Raw genomic sequence first — 27873 nt, 5'->3', positions numbered from 1 at the left:
CTGGGTGGCTGTACTTATAAGAAATCCTTAACCGTTTGCATGGATTTTGCCTTGTCCTCCATCTTCTTTATCACCTCTTCAGCCTTTGATCCAAACAAAACATTATGTTGAACAGGAGCATCCAATAACTTCGCTTTTACTTGATCTGGCAAGTTTTGTTCCTTTAACCAAGCATGCCTTCTAATGACTGTGCCAGAGGCAGCAGCCTTACAAGAAGCCTCCAAGGCATCAAAACCACAGTGTAAACCATGCTTCCCTACTTGTTCAGTGGTATGCATTAAGTCGTGTAATTCCTTATCTCCACAAGCAGAAATGGAAATTAGCTTTTGTTTCAAAACAGACAAAAGAAATTGCTGGTATTTCAGCATATGAAACTGACAGTTTAAAGCCCTAATAGATAAGGTTGCAAAAGTGTACACTTTTTTGCCCCATCTTTCTAAAGATCTGGAATCCTTCTCAGAGGGAATGGAGTTTTTAGCAGAAGCGGCCTTAACCCCCTTAGGGCCCTGAGAAATGGTTTCAGGATCAGCAGTAGGATTCTTGTATAAAAACTGGTGGGAATCAGGAACCCTATAATATCCGTCAGGCTTAACAGGAGCTGGAGGAAAAGAGTCAGGAGTTAAGTTGGCCTCCGAAAAAGCATCATCCACAATAGCCAAAACAGGAGAGATAGCCAGGGGTCTATGCTGGGGAAGAAGAAGAAAATCCCCAAGTCTCTTCTTAGATTCAGAGTACTCCTGTCCTTCCCAGTGAAAATGTTCCCTCATCTCATGTAAAGTTTCCCCAAAAGAAAAATCCTCAGGGGGGAGAAGCTAAAGGAATGGATTTCTCAGCATCAGAATCCTCATAAGGAGGAAAATAAACCTGGTCAGAAGAAACTGAACAGAACACTGATCAGAGGAGTCACAATACAATTCCTGCCTTGGCCTTTTGTCTGGAGGGGGATGTGAACCCCTAATCATAGTAAGCAAGTCCTCCGCCATCTTAAGTAACTGTTTCTGAGACTTGGGTCCTGGATCAGAAGAGGCCTGGGCTGTAGTCTGATTTGGAAGGAGTCTTTTCCTTTGTCTTTGGCTTTGCCTTTATCAGAAGCTGAGTAGGCCTGAAAACCCCTTCGGAAGCCGGTACTTGCACAGTGGCTCCGGACCCATCCAAAGGAGCATTGTCCGAAGGTCCTGCAACTGAAGTACTCAAAGGCCTCGTTGGCTCCTCCTGGGAGTCAGTTTCGGCCGTCTGTTCCGAAATGGCCGACAGGGGCTGCAAAAGCGCCTCACTGACTACTGCCGAACCTGAAGCTGGCTCTGCTTGTACAATATAGTCTGATTTGGACCTCGGAGGCCTGTCTTTATCCTTGCGTCATTTGTGAACTTCGGTAGCCGGAAGCGTGTCAGACGACATTTTGTAATTAAAACACCTACCGAAGTAATGAAATGCAAAATCGTACCTTCTTTTAATAGTACGTTGATTAAATCTGGCACAAAACAGACAACTAGCTAGGTCGTGGTCAGGGCCTAAGCAAGGAATACAGTAAGAATGAAAATCCTTATGAGGTATTTGCTTCCCACATGAAATACAATTATTAACTTTCTGACATCGGACTTGAGCAAGAAAAGTTTCCCCAACGGGGTACTTAGCTTTGAGTAGGAGTAGAAAGTCTTCGGACTGAAGTACGTTTAGAAAAAAGTCAGGAGTCAGCAGACCGGCACTTGCGAACTGCTATCACCGCACGGCAAGAAAGACTGGAGAACATGGCGTCTGCTGCCAGCTTTGTACTCCTGGCGCTCTGACGTCAGGGAGCATGGCTGAGCAGCTGATGCCGGACCCAGACTTTGGGATTTTGGCCGATCGAGGACTGCCTGCCAGCAGGGGAGAACCCTACAGTCATGCCTGCAACAGTGAAACACGATGAACATCCCTGTAATATCGATCGGGTTTTCTGGGAGCAGAAGGTAAAGAATCAGGGGCCAAGCTAGATTCCAAAACGGCATCAACAATGTCTAGTAAAGGAGGGATAGCTAAATGCCTGTGTAGGGGCAGGAGTAAGAAATCCCTAAGCCTTGTTTTAGAATCAGTAATCCTGGTTTTCCCAGTGAAAATGCTCCTTAAGAGTATGCAAGGTTTCACCAAAAGAGAAATTTTCTGGGGGGAGCAGAGGGAATAGAGTGCTCTGCATCAGAATCCTCATAGGTAGAGGAGTAAATCCTGGTCAGAGGAAACAGAAATTTCAGAATCCTGATTAGAAGTATCATAAGCAAATTCAGCACTAGGTCTCTTAGAGGGGGAAGGTTGGCTTCCCCTGATTTAAGTAATAAAGTCTTCAGCCATTCTTGTTTTTTAGGCATAGAGGCCTGACCATGTGGTCTGGGCATCTGTTTTCCAGGCATGGTTCGAGTTTTAGGCCTTGAAGAAGATGGCGTTTAACATGCAAGTCAATAGGCCTGAATACACCCTCAGAAGCCAGTGCCTGCACAGCGGCTCCAGACCCATCCAAGGTAGAAACATCCACAGGTTCCACAGTTGAAATATTTCACGGCATACTGGACTCCAAATGGGTCTCAGTAGAGGCCTGCAAATATGAAGTAGCGGGTATCAGGGGCTGCAAAAACACCAGAGTACCGGCAAACTGGCGACTAGCTTAGAAGCGTCATCGGCAGCTTTAGACCTAGGCAGTCTCTGTCTTTACCTGTGGTTTTTCGGAATGTCTGTAGTCGGGTGGCTTATTGAAGACTTGCCTGGATAATTCAACAGAGTACCAAAATATTTAGAGGTGCAAATATACAGACGACGAATAGTTCATTGTTTAAATAAAGCACAAAACAGACAGTGAGGTACGCAGTGGTCAGGGACTAGGCAAAGAATACAGTACGAATGAAAACCTTTATGAGGTATTTGCTTTCCACAAGAAATACAATTATTGACTTTTACTGACATTGGTTTAGAGCAAGAAAGTCTCCCCAACAGGGTACTTATCTTTAGTTGAAGACTTCGGTTCCGAAACTCAAACAAAAATTTAAGGAGTCTGCCAACCGGCACTTGCGAACTGCTTCTGCTTCGTCCACTGCACGGCAAGGAAGACTGATGTAATGGCATCGGCTGCATGCTTTACACCACTGACTACCTTATGTCACACAAGATGGAAGAGCAACCGATGCAGGCCACAAGACTGACAATCAGGCAGACTGAGGGCTACTGCAAGCAGATAACCCAAATGTGATGACTGCAACAGTGAAACACGAAGAACATCAGGGATTTCAGTCAATGTAAGACATGCTGGAGGCCTTTGATCTTCACTGTTAGAAACCTCTGAGGTCTCTCTAATTTCTGTAGGTGCTTAGTACGGTACATACGAAATGGGGTGTTGTACTCAATTATGGGCCAGATAAGTGCTGACTATAAGGGGGGATTATAACTTCTGTTGCTCTCGAAGCGATGCCTTCACTAATCAAATGAGCTACATAGAAAGCCTTCCTTACAATGGCAAACAGATGGTGGTTTAAGTTAAGGTCGCAGTCAACCTGTGATCCCAGGTCCCTTACCACTTCATGGGTACTTAGGGTATTGTTATTGACTTGATAGTGAAGTGACTGTTTGTGCCAAAGGGAATGATGGTGCATTTATTTGCATTTCAGTTTGAGACCGTGACTAATACACCAGTCTGTGGTCTGTGTGAGATCTTGGACTATGCAGACATCATTTGGGAATTTAATGATTGCACCTAATTTGCAATCTGCAGACTAGGTCAGCCACAACCATTTAGTTTTGACCTGAACTTCTGAGGAGTATATACCAAACAGTAGGGGGGCCCAGCACTGACCCCGTAGCACCCCACTGGTAACAGGTTTGTTGGTTGATGTGGAGTCATCCACTTTGATATTGTGTCTGGTTTATGAGCCAACTGGCAACCCATCTTACAATGAAGGGGTTTATTCAGTTTGCTAAGTTTATAGTTAATGACAGAACGTGGGATTATGACAAAAGCCTTTGCCAAGTAGAGGTATGTTGTGTGCACAATTTTCATCAATGGCCTCAGTCACACTTTCAAAGAAATCTATTAGATTGTACAGGCAGGATCTGCCCTTCACAAACACAACTGGGTAGAATCCTGGGTTTGAAGGTCACCAATGTCTTTATGAAGACCATAATGACGCATTCCATGGCCTTGCAGATGAAGCTAGTCAGACATGCGGGTCTAATTCCCCACGTCTGTTGCTAGGTCACCTTTATGGAGGGGAATAACTGTAGTGGTACTCCATTCTGCAGGAACACAGCCTATGCTTAGGCTATGATTGAAAAGGGTACTTAGTGGTGATAGGTCTCGTTTTAGCCTGTTGAGAAGCCTAGGATGTCACCTGGTCCCATAGAAGCAGTATTCTTTGCCTTGGCCAAGGCATAGAGGACCTTCTCTTCAGTTATGTAAGGTGCAGGGGATGTTAAGGGAAGGTTTGTAAGTTTGGAGGGGATAAGTGAGTGCCAAACCTATCCGTTAACAGGTTTGCTCTGTGGGGTCAGTGTGAGATTCCATTGACCACCAGTTCTGCACATGCTGTGGTCCCACCCTGTGTGTTATGTACATAGCTGTAAAAGCCTTATGGTTATCCTTGGCAATACTTGCTAAGTTTCTCTCAAAGGGGTTCTTGGAGGATTGAACAAGTTCTTATTTGCCTGTTAAGGCTGAGGAAAGTGCTTTTCCATTGTTAGAGTCTTGTCTTTCTTGGACAGCAGCTTTTTGCATTTATTGTAGAGTTTGATGCTAGAAGTCCACCATGGCAGCTTGATTTTACTTGACCCTCTGGCTTTGATTCTATCTGGTACAGCAGAGTTTATACACTTATGCAAGCAATTGTACAGGACTTTAGTGTAAGCTTAGGCGCAGTTAGCACTTTCAGCTTGGGGTGGGGCTTGGGATACATTTATACCTTCAACTAGTAGGGTTATATAGTTTGCCTTGGTGAAGTTTTTTAGCCTGATTTCACACTGAGTTCTGGTGTTAGTGTCAGTTAGAAGGTGAGTGATTTGTGGTCAGTTTTAACTAATGAGGGTCCAATAGTTACAGCAGTGCACCTGTTTGACATGCTGTTAAGGACCAGATCTAGAATGTTTGTTCCTGTTATCAGGGTATGGACAATTTGCTCCAGGGTATTTGAATTCATAAAGTCAAGGAACTTTTGTGCTAGCGTGTCTGGACTAGAGTAGATATCCCAGCTGATGGTGGGATAATTGAAATCCCCCATAAACTAGTGTGTTCAGTAAAATTTGGATGGTCTTCAGTTTGGTTAAGTTGGCTTTGTGGGTGTCACGACCCATGGAGGGCGATCTATAACTGGCTAGGACTTGAATGGGGGGGTCTAACCCACTATAACCTGGATCTGGAGTGACTCCATGGAGTTGTCCAATCTATCGAAATGCGAGGTGAATGTATCTATATAGATAGAAATACTGCCTCCTTTGGTTTTCATGCATTCATTTTGCATTCTAAATGCGTGGAAGGTATTGTAGCCTTGCAGAGATGGGGTACTCTAATACCTTAAACCAGGTTTCTGTGACTGCAGAGACATGTACATCTTCTAGTGATAGAAGTGCTTCCAGGGAGTGCAGTTTTTGGCTTAAGCTCTTAGCGTTTAGCAGCATAAACCTTATTTTGTTCCGATTAGTTAATTTAATGTCTGTAATATTGTTTAAGACCTTGCCTATAAAAGGCACTATGGGGTGGGCAAGAGCCTTTACCAGCAATCGAAAGCCTAGGTGTGCCAGATGCAAACAGTCTGTCAAAGCAGCGAGGTTAGTCACCAATGGCTTCCCAGGCAGACAGGAAATGGAGCTCCTTGGAATGACAAAAAATAAAGCCAATTATTGAAATCACTTTTTTTTTTATAAATACTGTGGCATCATTCTAGATGAGGACAGTATGCTGCTCATACCGCTCAGCTGTTCAGATGTTCACAGAAAGTCTATTTTTGATTCATTTTTGGTCTGTTCCTCATAACATTTGTGGTTTTCTGGAAAATCACTTAAATGATCTGAGGATTGAAGTCACTGAATGGCATACATTTTAGTTGCAAATTTCAAATCATTCAGAAAACATATGTTAAAACAAACACCGTTACTCTAGCAACTTTCTAAGTTTATAACAGCAATATTTAAAATATGTCCCTATTTTTGGGCCTTTGTCCCCCTATTTCGTTAGGCTTTGTCCAGATTTCTTGCACTAAGAAGTCGAGAGAGATACTGCTGCTCAAGGCTAGGGACATACCTGCCTGCAACACATACTCAGAGCTCGACCATGTCTCTTCATATAGTCCAGTAAAGTACATCTTAGGTCATTCACACCAACATGAACTACGACAAGTTGCTGCTGAGAGACCTTAGTGCATGCGTTATATGGTGAATCCTGGCACTACACAGGCAGCCAACCATGACTTTCTGCTGGTCAAACCTGGTGAGTGGGACATCCGTGTGTAACTACTGAGTCTCCAATCAGAAGAAAACTTTTTACTGCATGCTAACAAGGCTCTTTGAAAACCTTGTCCTTGGGTGAACAGGTGACTTACATAGTACTCAAATGTAAACAAACTCCTCTAGCAAAAAATCTGAGAAAACGCCCCTTTAAACCATCTTCATTGGTCTCATTAATTACCTATCACCCATTCAAGTGGACATTTAAATCGGTGCACAACACACACTGCAAAAGAAGCACTTTTGCAGCTCCAGAGAGTACTCAATCCTGTGTGTTACCCTGACCCACTTGCTTCCAGTTTAGAGTATCACCACATTTCCTTTATATCTTGTGCATCCATAGCATGTTTTCCCGGTCACTTCTGATCTCCAGTGAGAAAAGCATTATTTCCTCTCTCTGGTTCAAGTTCTTTCATCTCCAACCCATGCACCCTTCAGCAGAATATGGTAAAAGTAAAAATGTACCTCATACAAAATTTCATTCTAATAAAACTAAAGTTCGCACAATACTGAATTGTAGCCAAATGGTGACCCACAAAGATAAGATGGAGTCTCCATTATTGTGCAACTGTCTTGCTATTTATGTATTTAATCTTTTATAACCAGGGTGGTGGTCCAATCCTAAGCACAGTATATATGTAATGCAACTGATACTTTATTTCCTAAAGTATTCAGTGGCCACCACTAACCCCCTAAAAAACCGTCACTGCCTGGACTGTAGAATACAGTGATTTTTTTCAGTATATTCTTTTACTGTGCCAGTTTCCATGATGTCAGGTTTGCAAAACTGTTTTGATGTAATTTAACAAATGTGGAGATGAGAAGAATGTCAGGAAATTACAGAAACAGCATGTCACAGGACAAGAAATGGGTATGCAAAAGAAATGTCTTGTAGACATAATTAGGGTTAAATCAAAAGTAACTAGTAATAAAACACACTGAAATACTAGAGTAGTTTCTGAAACTTGCTTCGAAAACTTAGATTGAAAGTGTTTAAATAAATCTTTCTACTGCTGGCAAACTAAAATAAATAAATCTTACTGTAGGCAAAGGGGAAGAAATTTAGACCAAGTCCCTTCCTTTCAATTCTGAGCAGTCAATTGCAGTGACAAAACACCTCTGCAGTAGTGTGGGGGGGACGGGACTGTCAATTCATCAAAAACTAGAAAAGAAAACCTAGAACAAAGGCCTCCAAGTTTAGCCACTTATCTGGCTGCAGCTGGATAACTTCAAATTGCAGTGTAAATCAGCCTCTGAGCAAAACAAATGGGGGTGATTAGCAACAAGAAAGAAGCATCCCTCTTATAGAAGGAATACAAACAGAGTCACATCTCCCATTACATGTCAATGGCATGGGAATTTAGTTACTTCCTTATGTCTGGCATGAGTCATAGAAAGACGAAATGCTTTATGGGAAAGAGAAAGGGCTGAAGCAGAAGATCATGTTGATGTAGTAAGCCCCATCGGTAGCCATGCTGTGGTAAACAGGCTAAAATAACAAAGCCCAGAGTGATTTAGAGGTGTTAAAATAGATCTGGAAACAAAGAAACTTAGTTCTAGGGTGGAGTTTTCCTTTGAGCAGCTCCTCAGACACCAACTCAATTGCACAAAATGACATTCAACACAAGTCACACCATTTCATTAACAACCATTACCATTCCACACTTAGATGTGCCACACATCACTGCAGAGGTGAAGGTTTGCTTTAAGACATTGGTACAAATCACTGCAGGGAGCAGATGTCACATCATACCAAGTATTCTGCAAGAATTCCTCCGTTAACACCATACACCTATGCTCTCATTACCAAACAGTGCACTTACTTAATGGAAAGAAAATTAACTTTTACAATTGTTTTTTTAATAGATAGGTAATCCCCCCATCCCATCCTTCATCACCCTTTCTCTACCAGTCTACCTCTGAATTCCATGTGTCCACAACTCCACCTACACTTTCAGAATCCAACGAATTGGTCACTACGACATACTGCCTTGTGCCTTCTCCTACATGTTATGTCCTGCCTGCTTAAGGTTGACATCTGTATTGCAGACATAACTATGTACTAGTATCACTGCACCCACCCAAGTCTCTTATGGCTTGAGAACCGCTCTATTTTCTGGCCATTTCCTCTTATGGATCTTTCAGAACAGCAAAGCGTACACAAGTGCGGTCTGATCAAAGACGACTTTGCCTTGGAAATTAAATCCCACTGAGGTACAATAACATTTTCATTGTTGCCACAGCCCTCACTCTGCTCCTGGTGATGCAATCCAAACATAACCAATGATCTCAAATCCTTGCCTGACCTACCACCATAAATTCATGCTTCACATTGCTACTTAATGTTTTTCTGCCAACCTGGGTATCCTTTATAGAAAAAAACTTCCTGAACTCCCCCCATATTCTCTTCCAAGTGTCAGATAATCCCTCTCCTACTTTTAAATATGCTTGAAAAAGTACTTTAACCAGAAATAGCCACTGCAGAGATTAACCAGTTCTCTATTCTTGACTCTCATACTAAACCTCTCCTTTCCCACTTTTCAATCACACTATCCAGTTCCACTGGATGCTCTACTTCTAACCACTTGCTTTTTGAGCAGACATGGTCTATCTTGACTGCAGATTCTCTGACTCGGTCTTCTGCAAGCACCTGCCAATGCACCCATCAAGTTTTTTTGTAACCCACTTGAAGACTGAGCACTTCTGATGATGCCACCTGGCCATAAACCTGTGATAATTGCCCAGCACACTTTTCTCTTCCGAGTAACCAGCCTTTTCCTTATGATTTTCAGACTCTCTCAGGAACTAGTACTAGTCCCTGGAGTCCAGCCACCTGCTTATAAAATGTTACAAGTCCTGCAGTCTTCAGGTACTTCTGCACTAACAAGTAACTTGCTGAAAAGTACCACCATGGCATCTGGTAGTACCTTGACCAGACTAAGACCATGGGAGTCAGATGAGCTAGTCCCCAAAACTCATTCTGCTACAGCCTCTACTTTATCCACATCTATCCTAATGCCTACCCTGCCTTCAACACTTGGCAACACTTCACCCTGCATGGATCCCACCACTTATGAAAAGCCATATCCCATAAACCCCCCAAACCCCCAAGTCTTAAGCTCTCTCCTCCAAACCTTTCCAAGCCTGGCCAAGTTTGTTCCTCCATTATTCCTGCTGTAATACCACCCAAGTGTTTGCTCCCCTTGGCCCATTCTATCAACTCTCAGACACGCACCTCTGCTGCCTTCACTTCTTACATACATTTTGGTTTGCTTCGTTCTACTGAACCTCTGCTGCCTTCACTTCTTGCATACATTTCAGTTTGCTCCTTCTGAACATCCACCCACCTCGCAAAATCTTCAGTAGCGACACTGGTATTCCTTTTTTCACCTCTTCCTCAAATCTTTATCCAAAGTGCCAAAAACATCATCACCATATCCAAGACCTTTAGACCCCAGGGTCAGACTAATTTAACCCTAAAATCTTACCACCACTTTCTTTGAATTCAAGCCCCACCCCCACCAAAATACCTAATCTACATAGCATCACAATACTAATGGAACTCCCTTCATATCCGTTAAGGCCACATACACAATTCTACCCCTTCTACAAAAGAAAAGAAAAAAAAAGGTTCCAATGACTCTGGTTTCTACTCCCTCTCTACTTAACTTGTAATTACCCAGTCTGCTTCAGGCAGATTCCAAGTAAACCCCACACAGTACAACCTCCTTCCTACCATCCCAACACATCTTACCTTCCCAGTCTCTGATCTTTCATCCTCCCCTTATATATGGGGCCATGTTACCCAAAAGGGTGCTTAGTCTAGGTTCTGATGTCACACACTCATTCATGGAGAGGTGTTCCTCCTCTCTGATCTCATGTGAAAACATCTCTTGCATAAACTGCTACTCTTCTCCATTCTCTTTTTTTACATAGAGAAATTGCAGAAGTAATACTTCCTGACAACAGCAGATGTTTGTAAAACTTCCTGTCTTACCTGCATTCAGGTAGTGTCTCACCACCCTCCTCTGGCAGTCTATTAAAGCTCAGAATTCCTCCCACTCCATGTCTGTGGGTACAATGGACCAATTACCCAGCAGTACATGTTAAAGCCATACAAACGCACAGAAAAGACCTTTTCAGTTTTCTAGGGTCCAACAAGAAGATAAGGACATCTACTGTTCCAAACCAAAAAACACACAAAAAGGTTGCAAAGTAGCATTCAAAGGAAACCCAAACACCAAATGATGTACAACCAAAAAAGGCAGAAAGTGGGTACTGCCATAAAGACACACAGCTGAGATCCCACAAAGGAGGAACTTGCTTGTAGGGTGGGGGGGTCTCATATGCAATATTCCTTGTATGAACCATTTTACAAAAGTGTAAAATTATGGAGCAGTAACAGAAATTCAGTATCGATGTACGCACTTAATACAGTTTTTAAATTTACTCATTGTTTTCTTAAACATATTTTTCACGTATACTTTACTGAAGTCCTACAACAGGAGAGTGGGTATAGAGTGCCACTAGTGTGATGGTCGTGTTTTTTTAGCAACATTTTGCGAATTTGTTAAATCTGTTTTTCAGAGCTAGTATAGGTTTTCTGCTGTTTTCAGTATGTAAGTTTCCAATCAAGCTGGTGGTGCTTTTTGACATTTTTAGTTTTTACTTACCTGATGTCAAGGCTGACATCAAAGGCATGTGGCTCGCACCAGTAACTGGTTCCTGGACAGGGTTTAAAATGAAACGCAGCACTGTCAGGAACATGGGTGTTAAATTTTGTCCAACACAAGTGACATCGTTTTGAAAACAGACTCAGTCATAAGGGACCTGGGCACTTTCATCAAATGAACTATCCCTTGATCATGTATGTAGTGTCAGATAATACTTTTCCCTAGTCAAACTTATCACCTTAGGCACTTTGAAATCTAAGTAAGCTCTGTACTCCATCATAAGGTCCACAGTAAAGTATAATGACCTCTTTGGTATTACTTTTCTAAGCACAGGACCAAGCTTGAGAAACCATTGCATTTCTACACCAAGATAAAAGTTACGTCTTCCTTGAGTCACTTGGTGTCTAAAGTCTGTTTCCTACACATCTTGTCAGGTTAACAGTCAGTCTAACCTAGTCAGGCACAAAGGATCCAGTCCTAGGAGAACTCCTGCACACCAACTCCTTGAACACCCGCTGAAGAGAGGCCAACATCAATAAAAACATAAGCATTGCTGATGAGATAAATATCCTAGTCTCTCCCTTTGATAGAACAAACATCCTTTGCATATAAAAGCAAAGGAGATCGCAGACTCCCCAAGCATAACCTAGACAAAGGGGCAATTTTAAATGCACTGCAGGTCTGGCCCCCCTGGGCCCTCAATGAAAGGGGTCAAAATGAGGTACAAAATTAGCCATGCCAAAGGGTGCATATAATTTGGGATTTTGTAGCTAGGCTACTAATGCTCTTCTTGATAAATAGCCTAGTACTAACCTGTGTTCCTATGACTTGGACATTTATTTAATGCAGTCTCTCAATAATACTCCTTTTATACTTTCTTTCAGCTATATTTTCACCTCTCTCAAACAGCACCATTATAAAAATTTGGCTTGGTAAGTGCACAATTCAACTCAATTCCACAGCTATTCAATCAACTACAAAATAAGGCTAAAAATATGCTCAAGCTTACATGTAAAATGGATGCTACATGGCTGAAAAGTACTCTTGGGACTGCAGTCATTTATTGCAGACTACGATATAGTTGCTTATTACACCTGTGTACAAGCTCTTAAAAAAAGTCACATATGCTGGCATGGGCTCACAACTGCTCAGGACAAGACAGCAAGCCAATACATTTAACTGTTTCTACACTGCTGGCTTCACACACACAAATCCAAATCCAAATACTTCACTTGCAGTATTTCCTGTCCACCACGGACATCTTTACTTAATATGTTTGTTCTTACCATCTAGCTTCTTGTTTGCTGATGAAGGCGCTCCCTGCTTTAAAACAGATGGCGGTGGAACTGCATTGTATGGTCCTAAAATTGAAAACAAAATATATACACATATATGGGTACAATATTTCCAGCATATAAAATTTCAGAGTCACACTTGCTGAATTAATGCACAGTTAGATCAATCAGCTGCAACAGAAGCATTACTTAAATGCAAAGTAAAACAGCAGGAAAGATTTCAGGTTCCCCTCGGCTGCACTCAAGCACTCCATTTGCTGACTGGGTAGCAGACCCAAATTGACAGTTCATCTACCTGATGCATCACCAAATGAAGACACTTGTATAAATGCATTTGGATGCATGGATCAGAAAGACCACTATTACTCCACCATTGCAAGCTTAACCTTAAGGTTTGGGATTACCAACTACTTTCTCCCTAAAAGCAACAAAGCGTGCAACAGTAGACCACCACTTACAACACTGCAAAATTACTGAAGTCAGTCTCTATACAATAATAAAGTGGCATGTCTGTATCATGTACCATATTTCAACTTCTAGAAAAGTAAGGTTGTGTACACTTAACATAAATGTAGATGTGCTGACTGCAGCAGTGATTACACTCTAACATTTGGATTATCTGCCTGCAGGTAGCCCTCAGCCAACCTGAATACCAGAGTCTTAGGATTTCTGCGGATACTGTTGCTTCTTCCATGACATCCGGGGTATAAAACATGCAACAAACGCCATTACATCAGTGTTTCTTGCCCCAGATATCAGGTGCCCCCACAATAGGAAGCAATTATATGGTATGGAACACCCCCAGCAAAAAGCAAATACACAAGATATAATATATTCCAAATAAGAAGGAAAAGTAGAGTAGAGCCAAGAGAAGTCAGGGGACTGGAGGGAGGGTTAACCAGGACTGCAACAGTGAATACACTAACATCTACAGTTTTGGTAAGTGTACACAACAGTACTATGTTAGCGTTTCACTGTTGCAGTCATCACATTTGGGTTGATTCCCAAAGCTAAGGAAGGGTGGAGGCAGTTAAAGAGCACTGGAGCTAGCAATCGGGCCCCGTAAGACTGCTGTGGCAAATCCACGTCTGGATTTAGAAAAGATAGGCAGGTGGTAATGCTTGGGGAAAGTATGTACAGAGGTCCAGGTAGTAGCTTCCAGGATGTCCCTAGTAGGGACTCTTCTGTGAAATGCTGTAAAGGTTGAGGCAGCCCTGCTGGAATGCGATGTTATTCCCTGTGGGGTAGGTTTTCCATGGTACGTCTAGCAGAAATGGATGCAATTGGCTATCCATTTGGAAATGGTTTGCTTTAAAATGGCCTTCCCCCTCTGCCCCTGGAGAAAAACTAACTAGCAGCTGGTCAGATTTCGAGAGGCTTAGTTCTGTCCAAATAGAATCTAAGCTGTTGGTGCACGTGCAGAGAATGCAGTATCTTTTCCCCCTTTATTTGAGGATTGGGGAAAAAAAAGTAAGCAAATGAAAGGACTGGTTTAGAGCCACACTAGACACCACCTTGGGTATAAAGGATGAATTAGTCCCAAGGGAAACCCTGTCCGTATGGAAGATAATGAAAGGTTCGGTTCCACTGCCATGAGGGCCTACAGTTTGGACACACTTCTTGCTGAAGTGATGGCTAGGGGCAAGGCAGTTTTCCAAGAAAGGAATTTCAACTCGGCTGTAGCAGCTGGTTCAAAGGGGGGGGGGGGGGGAGTGAGTTTTTCCAATACAAAGTTATGTTCCCAGGCTGTAGTGGGAGCTCTCCTGGGGGTCCTCAAATTTTTGGCCCCTCTAAGGAAATGTTTTAGCAGGGGACGAGAGAAGAGAGGTGGCTCAGTATTATAATGTAATGAAATGGCAGAGGCATGAATCTTAATAGGAGAGAGAAAGACAGGCCCTTGTGGAGAATTTGTTAAAAAACTAGAACATGGGGTAAAGCTGGGCACTGCTGTGCCCCTTCCCTGAGCCTGGCTCCAAGAACAGTGTCTCTTCCACTTTTCTGAATAGGATTTTCTGGTACTAGGCCTTGCCTAAACAATGCCATCCAGCACCAGCTTTACAAAGGGCTGCTAGGGGTGAGCTCAGGGAATTAACCAGGCTGCAAGGTTCAGGGTTTGAAGCGGAGGGTGCAGAATCTGGCCCGCTTGCTGGGAAAGCATGGAAGGGATCTGAGACAGGTGCCATGGTTGTAGCACTGTCAGACTGCGCAAAAGGGGATACCAGTGCTGGCGTGGCCTGTCTGGGGCAATGAGTATTGTCCTTTGCTTGTCCTGTTTGATCTTTAGCAGAAACTTCAAGAGGAGAGGTAGAGGGGGAAAAGCATAAATTGAGAGGCTTTCCCAGGTAAAGGACAGGGCACCCACCTTCCAAGCTTGACCGTGGCGAATTCTGGTGCAGAATTTGCTCAATTAGTAGTTCTGAGGGGAGGCAAACAGGTCTACCTCTGGTATCCCCTATTTGTTAAAGAGCTTGAATATTTTGGGTTCCAGTTTCCATTCATGTGGGTCCATGAGATTTCTGCTTAAGTTATCTGCCAGTGAATTTAGTTTGCCTGGCAGGAACTGAGCTTGCAGACTCACTTGGTAGCTCAAGATTGTGTTCCAGAGAGCCATGGCTGGTCTGCAGAGTGGGTAGGAACGGGTTCCCCCCTGCTTGTTTATTTACCACATACCCCCCTGCTTGTTTATTTACCACATGTCTTTACCAATAGTTGTCCTGGAAGAATAAGGTCTTTGAAGGTTGTCAGAGCATTCTGTACAGCTATTTCTTTTTGATAAGCAGGTGCATCTTTTTTTGGGTTCCATTTGCCCTGAATGCTCTCTGCCCTGCCATGTGAGCCCAGCATGCATAGTCTGATGCATCTGTTAGGGTTTGGGCGGCAGGGGGTAGGGTGAAAGGAAGTCCCTTGTGGTAGCAGGCCTCTGCCCACCAAAGCAACTCTGCCCTTAGACAAGGAATGATGGGAAAAAAGTGATCTATTCACCATAACATTCCATGTATGTAGTCCATCTCGCGGAACATTAAGTGTGGGTTCGGAGCATATCCTCAGCTCCGACTCAGCTGCTTTCAGAAATCCTGAAAACTTCTGATTGGTGCATGGCTAGGAGGTATCCCATGGTGCATGAGCACATTCCCCAGATCTTGTTTGCTACTACTCTATATCAGGATAAGACAGAAATAGGACAAAGGTCCGGAAGAATAAAATAAAGGCACCCTTTATGGTATAAATCTTTGTAGAAAAAACAGTTTCCAGATCCTCCAGAAGGGGGCTGGTGGGTGGGTTTGTAATGTTCTACGAGATGGACTACATACATGGAACGTTATGGTGAGTACATAACTTCTTTATGTTATGTAGTCCTATTTCGCCTCCATTATTAAGTGTGGTACAGAGTCCCTAGCATTTTGAATGGGTGGCTCACTGGAAAATACTCCTGAGTACCGTGGAACCAAACGAGGCTCTACCCCTCGAAGTGGAATCCAATTTATAATGGGAAATGAAGGTAAGAGGGGTAGAGCCCATGTTGCTGCTGCACATATATTATCAATAGGCGTCCTGGCTTGGAAAGCAGCAGAAGTAGAAAATGACCTGGTAGAATGCGCTTTGACTAAATGGGCAACTCCTTTATCTCAGAAGTGTAAATGAAAGAGATACAATTAGAGATCCAGCTCGATAGTGTGACCTTAGAAACTGGCAAACTCATTCTTATCTCAGCAAAAGAAACAAATAGCGGTTCTGATTTTCTAAATCCTTTGGTTCTGGGGATATAGAAACACAGTTGCCTATGCACATCCAATTGATGAAATCTATACTCTGCTTTATTGGTGCGATTAGGGAAGAAAACTGGAAATTCGATTGTTGGGTTTAAGTGAAAATGAGAACAGACTTTAGGGATAAAAGAATTGGTCCGGAGAGAAACCCTATCTTAGTGAAAAATTAAATATGGAGGTTTAACTGATGGGGCTTTTAGTTCAGAAACTTATCCGGCTGAGGTTATTGCCACCAGAAAAAGTGTCTTCAAAGACAAGAATTTCAACTGATAACTATGGGCTGGTTCAAAGGGTGGCAAAGTCTAGAAAGGACTAGATTTAGAACCCAGGGAGGAATGGGGTCTTAACATCATGGAACCGTTAAGAAAAGATTTGCACAGTTTGGGAAACATAAGGTTCGAATCATTAATCCCCACATGAAAATTGGATATTGCTGCTAGCTGAACCCTGGTGAAAGAGTTCTGAAAGGAACTCTAAGACAACAGGAATGGGAGCTATAAATGGATTAACTTAACTGTTATGTGCCCATATAAAAAAATCTCTTCCATTTACTTTGATAAAATTTTCTAGTTGAAGGCTTGTGAGAAGAGGTAATGATATGGGTTACAGCTGGAGACAGATCAGGAAGCCTGACTAGTGACTGAACTGAAGCAGCCATGCTGTCAATTTGAGTGCGTGGAGACTGGAATGAAGAGAACCTGACGTGTGTTCAAGAGGTCTGGCACTGGGTCCAGAGTCAATGGATAGTCTAACAGGTGAGCCTCAAGAAAAGGGAACCAAATCTGACTAGGCCAGTAAGGAGTGATGAGGATCATCTTGCTTCTCAACTTTGCTTTCTGTACGACCTTGGGAAAGAGTGAAAAAAAGGAAAACCATAAAGGAGTCCCGGGGGCCAATCGTGGACAAGTGCATCTCTTGGAGACTCTCCTGGAGGGGGGATGAGGGAGAAAAAGGAGTTGCATTTGGTGTTGATGGTGCTGGCAAAGAGATCGCAGCAGGGTTGTCCCCACTTGTGGAAGATCAGACTGGCTTTCTGGTTAAAAAAGACCATTCGTGAGGTAACAATATTGCCCTGCTTAGCTTGTCCACTTTCAGGTTGGATGTCCCCGGGATGTGCATTGCAATGAGAAAGCATTAGGAAGAAATCAACCGGTTCCAAACACACAGGGCCTCGACATAAAGGCTATGACCTGGTTTCCCCTTGTTTGTTTAGATACCAAACAAATGACATGTCTGTCTGGACAGCTATCGTCCCTAGAGGGAGAAAGTCATGAAGTGCTTGTAACGCTAGAAGCACCGCTCTCATCTGTAGGACATTGATATGCAGATGGGCCTCTTGATCTTGCCATGAGCCTTGGACAGTCCTGCCTAGATAATGCCCCCCCCCCCCATATGAGAGGCATCCATGGTCACAGTGGCAACATGGTTGGTGAGGTACAAAGGGAGTCCATGTGGTAAGATGACCTGGCTGAATCCGCCAGTAAAGATCCTTTTTGCATGAATCTGTGATCAGTATCTGGTGATGCAAAGGCAACTGCTGAAAGGACCACTGGGATGACAGGAGCCATTGGAGTATGCTCATATGTAGTCTTGCTAATGGTACCAAGGTTATGGTAGACGCCATTGTTCCAAGAAGCTGCACCACCACCTACGCTTTGACTCTTCGAAGAGGAAGTAACCTGTAAATTTGCTGTGAAGATTCTGTATTCTGTCTGTAGGTAGTCTGGCTATCAGAAACCGTGTCTATGTTTGCTCCTATAAAGGTTATAGATTATGTGGACAAATTTGTTAAATTTTCGCAGTTTAGAGAGATTCCCAACTGGCAACAGAGCTTGATTGTGAAATCTCTGGATTAAACTTGACAAAGCCTGGTGGTGGCAGGCAGGAGCCAATCGTCCAGATATGGAAAGACCGATTCCCCGAAGCCTCAAATAAGGTGTCACTACTGCCATGCATTTGAACACGGGGGGGGGGTCTGTGGTGAGACCAAGGGCAGCACCCGAAACTGGTAATGATTGGCTCCCAACCGGAAACGTAGATAACTCCTTGATGTTTTGTTCATTTGTTCACAAGAGGAGAAAACATACTTGATCTCATCATCACGAACATGGGATCAATATGTTCAACACCGGAAGTATACCCCTCACTGGTGAGATCAGATCATAAACTAATCTCGCTGGAGGTCCTCATCCCGCCCCCACCTGAAATAAAAAAGACCACAGTGAAAAACTTCTCAAAAGCAGACTTCACACTTCTAAAAACTAATGTGGTCTCCTTTAAGGCCCCTGAGCCAGTGGTAAACATTACTCAAACCGCTGAATCACTTACAAATGCCTTCTACCAGCACCTACAGGACTGCATGGATCAGGCAATCCCAAACAAAACTAAGACTCTTTGTACCAAAGGCAAGCGTCCAGTCTGGTGGACCCCAGCCATAAACAAGCTCTACAACAAAAGGAGGAAGCTACTACAAGATAGAGCAAAATCCTTGAAAGGTAAGACACCTTTGATCATTATAAGTAAAAAACTAAGAGCTCTCATAAAATCATCCAAGGCAAATTTTGAGAGAAAAATCGCCAAGGACTCAAAAGACAATCGTAAGGCCTTCTTTAGCTATGTTAGAAACCTAGGAGGAAACTCCCAGATATGCTCAGAATTAGTTCAAAATGATGTGAAGATTACTGAACCTACACACATTGCCAACATACTGGCTGACAGGTTCAGTGCAAACTTCTCTCCCCCCCCAAAAGGAGAGATATCTATACCAGAGGATTGTAGCCCCCCAAACATCTCCAACACCCAGGTGAGAACTGCTCTCTCTCCAAAGTAAAAAACACAGCATCCATGGGACCGGATGGTGTCCCCGGCTGTGTGCTCCACGAACTCAATGAGGAATTAAACCCGCAGTTAGGACAGCTGTTTAATCTTAGCCTCACCTCAGGACACGTACCCAAGGAGTGGCGCACGGCGACTGTGGTCCCACTTCACAAGGGCGGTGCCTCCACCAACCCTGGAAATTACCGTCCCATTAGCTTGACAAGCTTTATCTGCAAAGCCATGGAGAGGATCATAATGGAACTCATAAATAAAGACATAGGGAACTTGCAGTCTTTGGATCCAACCCAGTTTGGCTTTGTCAAAGGCAGATCATGCCTTTTAAACTTGGTTGACTTTTTCGAGACAGTCACCAAGGCCATTGATGAGGGAAAGGCAGTCAATACAGCCTACCTTGACCTGGCAAAGGCCTTCGACACAATACCCCACTCAGGTATCATCGAAAAACTCATCAGCTTGAATGTAAACCCATACATCACAAGATGGGTTGCAAACTGGCTAAGTGACAAAACCCACAGGGTCAGAGTTGCTGGAGCAATGTCAGACTCAAAGCCCGTCACAAGTGGTGTCCCACAGGGATCAGTCCTGGGTCCACTCTTGTTCGGCATCTACTTTTCTGAAGTACAAGCAAACACAGGAGGGTTATGGCTGATAGTTTGCAGAGGACTGCAAACTGGGCGCCATAGTCGAAAACACATCTGACACAGATATCCTTCAGAAGGGCCTCACAGAAACGGATAACTGGTGCCAGAGCCATGGCCTAAAGTTAAATGCCAAGAAATGCATAGTCATACCCTTCGGGAAAAACAAGGTTACCCCTAGCTACCATATAGGTGGCAATCCACTTGAGCACAGAAGAAGTCATCAGGGATCTGGGGACCCAGGTTGACAGTAGCCTTTCGTTTGACACTCATGTTGCTAAAGTAGTTAGGAAAACCTTCTACATTGCCCACCTGATCATGAAGGGATTCACATCTAGATCAAGGGAGGTCATCGTCCCCCTGTACTCATCACTCATTAGACCTATGATTGAGTACAATGCCCCATTCGGAATGTATCTGACCCGATACCTGCAGCAGCTGGAAAGGCCCCAAAAGTTCCCCACCAAAAGGATAAAGGGTCTCAAAAATATGTCTTATGCTGCCCGACTGAAAGAACTCCAGCTCTATTAAGTCTCATACCGCTTGCTCAGAGGTGACCTGTGCCTGACATATAAGGCCATGTCAAACCCTGATTTGATGAATATGCTTCACCTCAAAAAATCTAAATCCCTCAGAACCACAAGGGCGGGAGACTTAAACCTTGACACGGTTATTAATAGAACGTGCTGGAGGGACAGATTCATCACCCAGAGACTTCCTATGCTGTGGAACAAAATCCCGGTACATGTGAGGCAGAACACCTCGCTGGCCTTGTTCAAGAGGAATCTTGTCCAATGGATGGGGGAACGCAGATATACCCCAGGGATTACTTCAGTGTCACTGCTTGACAGAGGCACAGCAAAATAATAGGCATAGTTTTATTCAAACTAAAGGGGTGGCGAAAGCCAAATAACTATGGGCTAGGCTTATAAATGCCCTTGGGCAGATAGGTTCATAGGTTCGTACTAGGCTATGTGGTAGTAAGCATCCTGGAAATCTATTGAGCACATCCAGCTGTCTTTCCCTAACAGAGGGAGTATGGATTGTAGAGTGACCATTCGGAACTTGGACTTCTTTACATACTCTTTAAACCTGCTGAGGTCTTAGATGGGTCTCCAGTCTCCTGTTCTTTTTGGAACTAAAAAGAACCTGGAGTATGTTCTGAATCCTGTCTGGTCTGCTGGGACCTTTTGGATGACTCTAAAAGCAGCTTTACTATCTCTACAGCCGCTTGATCTTTGTGATTGAGTGGTACATCTGGGATCCTTTTGGGAGGGCGTGGTGGAAGGGAAAAGGGTATAGAGTAACCTCTGGTGACTATGTGTTGTACCCACTTGTAGAGTGGGATTTAACCAGGCGTCTGGGTACAAGTACAGGCAACCCCCGACCGGCTCCAGAGACACAGTCTGGTTCCACATCAGGAACACTGATAGGGACGGTCATGAAAGGAATCACCCTGTGTATCATGGAAAGGTCTCAGATTTCTTGAACCACATTTTACCGTTCTTCTGACCTTTAGGGTAAGGTCTAGAAGGAACAGTAAAATGGACACACACTGCAGAGAGAGTCTTTCCCTCCTGTTCACACCTGGTGAAGGCATCTTTCAAATTGGGACCAAAAAGAGGATCCATCCATGGGGGCATTAATGAATGTAGATTAGAAAAGGCTCAGCAAAGTTGCATAGACTCATACAGGAGTTTATCAAAGAGACGCCTGAACCCGCCATCCTACTCGCACCATCAGCTGCGTACGAGATCAGCCGCATGGAGGCATTAACAATGGCTGTTAGAGTAGCCAACTGAGTAGACACTGTAGATGGGACTGCTTCAGTAGAGGTACCCTGAAGAGCATCTCCCAAGTCCTTTAAGAGATCTAGGAACAACCGCAAAATACCAAGGAAAAAAGAAACTGGTATATCCACCACACAATTTATTGCATCTCTGACGTCTCGGCCACAGCCTTCAAGGAGTACAAAAAACATACAAATGCATCTCTATATATACATTTATCAATAAATCTATTAACTCAATCAACCTATTATTTAAAACAATTAAACAATTAATTAGTTTAGTAACATTTTCCAATTAAAATCTTCATTCAAACCTTCAGGGCACAAAGTTTTAAACTTAAGAATATATACAGCTTCTTTGTATAGCAGTTTGATATTTGAGTCACCATATTTACATTTTATTTGTTCAAGTACACAACCTTTTAAACCTTTAGCATCACTATTATGGAAGTTCAAAAAATGCATAGCCACTGGGCTCTCCATTTTTTTTATTGTGAATATCCCTCACATGTTCAAGCAATCTTATTTTAAATAACCTTTTTGTTTCGCCAATATATAATTTTCCACAAGGACAATTAAGTGCATAAATTACACCTTCTGAATTACAACAAAAGTTCTCCTGAACCTTGAAAGACATATTAATGTATGGAAAAGACGCAACTACAAACTGACATGCTTTGCATCTACCACACTGATGTGTTCCAATGCTACCCAATTCTTTAGAAATATTGGGAAGGGGTAAACTAAATTTACTTTTAACTAAAAAATCTTTAATATTCTTTCCCCTTCTATAGGAGAATTGTAAATTAACATTTAACCAAGACTGTACACTGTTAAGGGAACAAAAATATTCCCAAAACTGTGTAAATATCTTCCTAAATTCTGGTGTAAAACATCCATATGTAGTAACTAGATGTAAACTTTCCTTTTCCCTTTTATTTCATTCACTTTGTCATTATTATAAATATTACCAAAAAATGAAGATTTAGTTTTTATTTTTAGACTACATGAACTGAAGACATTTTCTGTTTTGGCAGGAAATTATATCTAAAGCATTTTTTTAGTAGGGAACAGGATGTACAAATGAACTCCAACACTGATAGTTGCTGTTCTTCTGTTGCTACTTCATCTAATAGTTTTTATTCTTGTACTTCTGAAAATGATGTTAATGCTTATTTTAAATTTGATACAACGAAAGTACCTTCATATAGTCAGTTTGTACCATGTATTTTAAATACTGATGTTACTAACTTTGTTAAATTGACGAATCATGCTACAGAGGTAGCTTATGAGAAGTTTTTTAAAGATAAAAGGAATATCAACTATAACATGAAATACCAGGACTGGCAAACTTTGTTGTCTTTGAGTAAACAGAATAATATTATTTTCAAGCCAGCTGATAAGGGCAATAAGTTAGTAGTGCTAAATGCTTCTGATTACTTGGATATGTGCATGAAGCATCTTAATGATGCAAATATTTATGAAGTAGCCCAGTTAGAATGTTATAATGAAGCGATCATTTCTTATAAAAACCTTTTATACAAAGGAAATAGATTAGGTTACTTTAATTCGCAAGATGTGAAAAATAGGTTTAAAGTTGATAAATGTTCTATGGCATATTTTTACTGCCTGCCTAAAATACATAAAAAAATCATCTAGTTTATCAGGAAGACCAATTGTTCCTGGTCGTAAATATTTTTCACACAATTTGGGTATCTTTTTGCATTACTATTTATTACCTTTTGTTAAAAAATTACCATCGTATATTACAGATGCATGTGATCTGCTGGATAAGCTAAGCAACATTAGCTGGAACAACAAAATGTATTGGGTTACAGTTGATGCTAAAAGTTTGCACACCAACATAAGTCATATATTTGGCTTGGAAGCAGTAAAATTTTTTCTGGGAGAATCACCAGCTACTGAATATATTTTGGAGCTCCTTTCATTTTCTTTGTATAATAATTTTTTTGAATTTAATACACTTTATCGTCAAAAACAGGGTACAGCCATGGGGTCAGCTTTTGCCCCCATGTATGCTAATTTAGCAATGGGCCCGTTTGAAACTGAATACATATATAGACATCAATTTTTTCATAAATATGTAGTTAAGTACTTTAGGTACGTGGACGACTTGATTTTTTTGGTAGAAGGTGGCACTATAGTTCATCAGTTTGTTTCAGATCTAAATTGTAATAGATTTTCTTTACAGTTTGATGGACTTAAAATTGGTACTATTATGCCCTTTCTGGACATTGTCTTAATCAAGGAAGGTAAGTCATTTGATTTCCATGGCCAACAAGAAATTTGTAGGTGGCACTCAATATGTTCATGCCACTAGTGGGCATCCTCCACATACCATCAGTTCTTTCATAGGTTCATAGGTTCATACTAGGCTATCTGCCCAAGGGCATTTATAAGCCTAGCCCATAGTTATGTGGCTTTCGCCACCCCTTTAGTTTGAATAAAAACTATGCCTATCATTTTGCTGTGCCTCTGTCAAGCAGTGACGCTGAAGTAATCCCTGGGGTATATCTGCAATCTCCCATCCATTGGTCAAGATTCCTCTTGAACAAGACCAGAGAGGTGCTCTGCCTCACATGTACCGGGATTTTGTTCCACAGCATAGGGAGTCTCTGGGTGATGAATCTGTCCCTCCAGCACGTTCTATTTATAACCGTGTCAAGGTTTAAGTCTCCGCCCTTGTGGTTCTGAGGGATCTAGATTTTTGAGGTGAAGCATATTCATCAAATCTGGGTTTGACATGGCCTTATATGTCAGGCACAGGTCACCTCTGAGCAAGCGGTATGAGACTGAATAGAGCTGGAGTTCTTTCAGTCGGGCAGCATAAGACATATTTTTGAGACCCTTTATCCTTTTGGTGAGGAACTTTTGGGGCCTTTCAAGCTACAGCAGGTGTCTGGTCAGATACATTCGAACGGGCATTGTACTCAATCATAGGTCTAATAAGTGATGAGTACAGGGGACGATGACCTCCCTTGATCTAGATGTGAATCCCTTCATGATCAGGTGGGTGATATAGAAGGTTTTCCTAACTACTTTAGCAACATGAGTGTCAAGCGAAGGCTACTGTCAACCTGGGTCCCCAGATCTCTGATGACTTTTCTGTGCTCAGTGGATTGCCACCTATATGGTAGCTAGGGGTAGCCTTGTTTTTCCCAAAGGGTATGACTATGCATTTTTGGCGTTTAACTTCAGGCCATGGCTCTGGCACCAGTTATCCATTTCTGTGAGGCCCTTCTGGAGGATATCTGTGTCAGATGTGTTTTCGACTATGGCCCAGTTTGCAGTCATCTGCAAACTTTGTCAGCCATAACCCTCCTGTGTTTGCTTGTACTTCAGAAAAGTAGATGCCGAACAAGAGTGGACCCAGGACTGAGCCCTGTGGGACACCACTTGTGACAGGCTTTGAGTCTGACATGGCTCCAGCAACTCTGACCCTGTGGGTTCTGTCACTTAGCCAGTTTGCAACCCATCTTGTGATGTATGGGTTTACATTCAAGCTGATGAGTTTTTCGATGATACCTGAGTGGGGTATTGTGTCGAAGGCCTTTGCCAGGTCGAGGTAGGCTGTATGGACTGCCTTTCCTCATCAATGGCCTTGGTGACTGTCTCGAAAAAGTCAACCAAGTTTAAGAGGCAGGATCTGCCTTTGACAAAGCCAAACTGAGTTGGATCCAAAGTCTGCAAGTTCCCTATGTCTTTATTTATGAGTTCCATTATGATCCTCTCCATGGCTTTGCAGATAAGGCTTGTCAAGCTAATGGGGCGGTAATTTCCAGGGTCTGTGGAGGCACCGCCCTTATGAAGTGGGACCACAGTCGCCGTGCGCCACTCCTTGGGTACGATCCTGAGGTGAGGCTAAGATTAAACAGCTGTCCTAACTGTGGGTTTAATTCCTCATTGAGTTCATGAAGCACACAGCCGGGGACACCATCCGGTCCCATGGATGCTGTGTTTTTGCCTTAGTGAGGGCAGTTCTCACCTGGGCGTTGGAGATGTTTGGGGCTACAATCCTCTGGAATAGATATCTCTCCTTTGGGGAGGGGAGAAGTTTGCACTGAACCTGTCAGCCAGTATGTTGGCAATGTGTGTAGGTTCAGTAATTTTCACATCATTTTGAACTAATTCTGAGCATATCTGGGAGTTTCCTCCTAGGTTTCTAACATAGCTAAAGAAGGCCTTATGATTCTCTTTAGAGTCCTTGGCGATTTTTCTCTCAAAATTTGCCTTGGATGATTTTATGAGAGCTCTTAGTTTTTACTTATAATGATCAAAGGTGTCTTACCTTTCAAGGATTTTGCTCTATCTTGTAGTAGCTTCCTCCTTTTGTTGTAGAGCTTGTTTATGGCTGGGGTCCACCAGACTGGACGCTTGCCTTTGGTACAGAGAGTCTTAGTTTTGTTTGGGATTGCCTGATCCATGCAGTCCTGTAGGTGCTGGTAGAAGGCATTTGTAAGTGATTCAGCGGTTTGAGTAATGTTTACCACTGGCTCAGGGGCCTTAAAGGAGACCACACTAGTTTTAGAAGTGTGAAATCGGCTTTTGAGAAGTTTTTCACTGTGGTCTTTTTGTTTCAGGTGGGGCGGATGAGGACCTCCAGCGAGATTAGTTTATGATCTGATCTCACCAGTGAGGGTATACTTCGGTGTTGAACATTTTGATCCCATGTTCGTGATGATGAGATCAAGTATGTTTTCTCCTCTTGTGGGGATGGTGACTAGTTGTTCCATGGCATTTGAGTTTATGAACTCCAGGAATCTTTGGGTTAGAGTGTTCGGGCTTGAGTAGTGTTCCCAGTCTATATTAGGGTAGTTAAAGTCACCTAGTATGATGGTGTTTGAGATACATTTATCCCTCCAATGTTTTCAGGAAGGCCATGTGAGGTTCCTGAGTTTGAGAGGGTGGCCTGTAACATGCTACAAATTGCAGAGCAGTCTTGCCTATGGTTAATTGCACCTGGATGGTCTCCGATGCATCATGCGTTGCCACCAACCTTGAGGTGTGGGTGTCCTTTATGAATATGGACACCCCCCTCCTTTCTTGGTGTTGTCCGGATTTTGGGGCCGGAACGCATGATATGAGGTGAAACCTGTTAGTGCTGGGGTGCTCTCAGGAGCCTTGAACCAGGTTTCTGTCACAGCACAGACATCGATGTTCTCCATATTGAGAAGGGCCTCGAGTGCGTGCATCTTGAGATTGAGACTTCTGGCATTGAGCAGCATTACCCTTAGTTTTTTTCCTTTTGGTGTTCTAGGGTGGTAGGTTTAGAATTTGAGCCTTGCCTAAAAAAGGCACTATGGGGGTGGCAAGAGCCTTTGCCAATATCCGGAAGCCCAGGGTTGACAGGTGCAAGCCGTCCCTTGCGAAGCAGCGTGGCTTGTCCAGCATGTCATCCCAGGCAGACAGACATTGGATCCCTTTGAATGACACCAGAATTTAAGCCAATTATTAAAGCTGATCATCTTATCACTGTATTGTGGCATCATTCTAGGTGAAGGTAGGATACTGCTCAAGGTCAGGGTCATACCTGCCTGGGCTACATAATCAGAGAGCTCCTCGATGTCCCTTTCATGTAGTCCAAGGAGGTACGCCTCAGGTCGCTGACACCAGCGTGGACAATGACTGAGTCGCACTTGTACCTGCTGTTGAGAGACCTGAGTGCTTGCGTTATGTGGCGGATTCTAGCACCTGACAGGCAGCTTACTGTGACCTTCTCTTTACTCAGTCTGGTGAGCGGACGCCAGTGTGTCTGACTATGGAATCACCAATGACCAGTGTGTCTGGCATTTTGTTTGGCCTTAAGGGCTGTGACTGTTTGACACTCTGACTGTGTGGTCTATGTGTTGCATGTGTTGGGTCGTGAGGTGGTAGTTGTTTGGGTGTCTGCTTTGGTGGCCTCTGCTGTTTTGGTAAATTTTTGATCAGAGCCTCAGTATGTCTTTGTGTGAGTATGTGTATGATTTGAAGTTGTGATGGTACCATGTGTGACTGGGTATGTATTGTGTGTGGTTACCTTCTCCTCCTGTCTGGTCTTGCCAGTCCTATGTTGAGAGAGCTCAGCCTCCAGTTTGGCCGTATAGTTGCATCTCTCGCATGTATTTGTGTTTTGTGGGAGAAGGAGAGGATTGTCTGTGTACATGAGGCAGTTGTAACATTGCCTCAATATTCCCAGGTTCACCAGTTGAGCTGGAGAGGACACTAGCAACTGATCCCTCGACATACTAGAAGTAGTAGATAAAGAGACTTTCAAAGGACTCCGGGGGAAGTGGGTTTTAGGCTGGTGGGGTACTATCTATAATAAGAGTGCTTTATCAAGGTGCAAGTACTTTGCCATTTGGTGAAATGTTGCGGATTTCTCGTTTATGCAACAATATAGAATCTTTTGATTTAGAACTT

The 27873-nt window shown here is 43.0% G+C and overlaps 1 protein-coding gene across 4 annotated transcripts in view; it reads right to left on the bottom strand.

The window, feature by feature from the left end:
- Positions 1–27873, bottom strand: part of LOC122789298 (nucleolar and coiled-body phosphoprotein 1-like) — a 1070760-nt gene that overhangs the window by 737178 nt on the left and 305709 nt on the right. For all 4 annotated transcript variants that reach the window (XM_044056613.1, XM_044056615.1, XM_044056614.1 and 1 more), the window contains exon 8: positions 12413–12487. In XM_044056613.1, the coding sequence (XP_043912548.1) occupies positions 12413–12487 (75 nt within the window). The remainder of the gene's footprint in view (positions 1–12412; positions 12488–27873) is intronic.

This window comes from Protopterus annectens, chromosome 14.part0, assembly GCF_019279795.1.
Source record: "Protopterus annectens isolate FY-2018-M chromosome 14.part0, PAN1.0, whole genome shotgun sequence".
NCBI classification, from domain to species: Eukaryota; Metazoa; Chordata; order Ceratodontiformes; family Protopteridae; genus Protopterus; species Protopterus annectens.
This window is presented reverse-complemented; position numbering and strand designations above follow the sequence as displayed.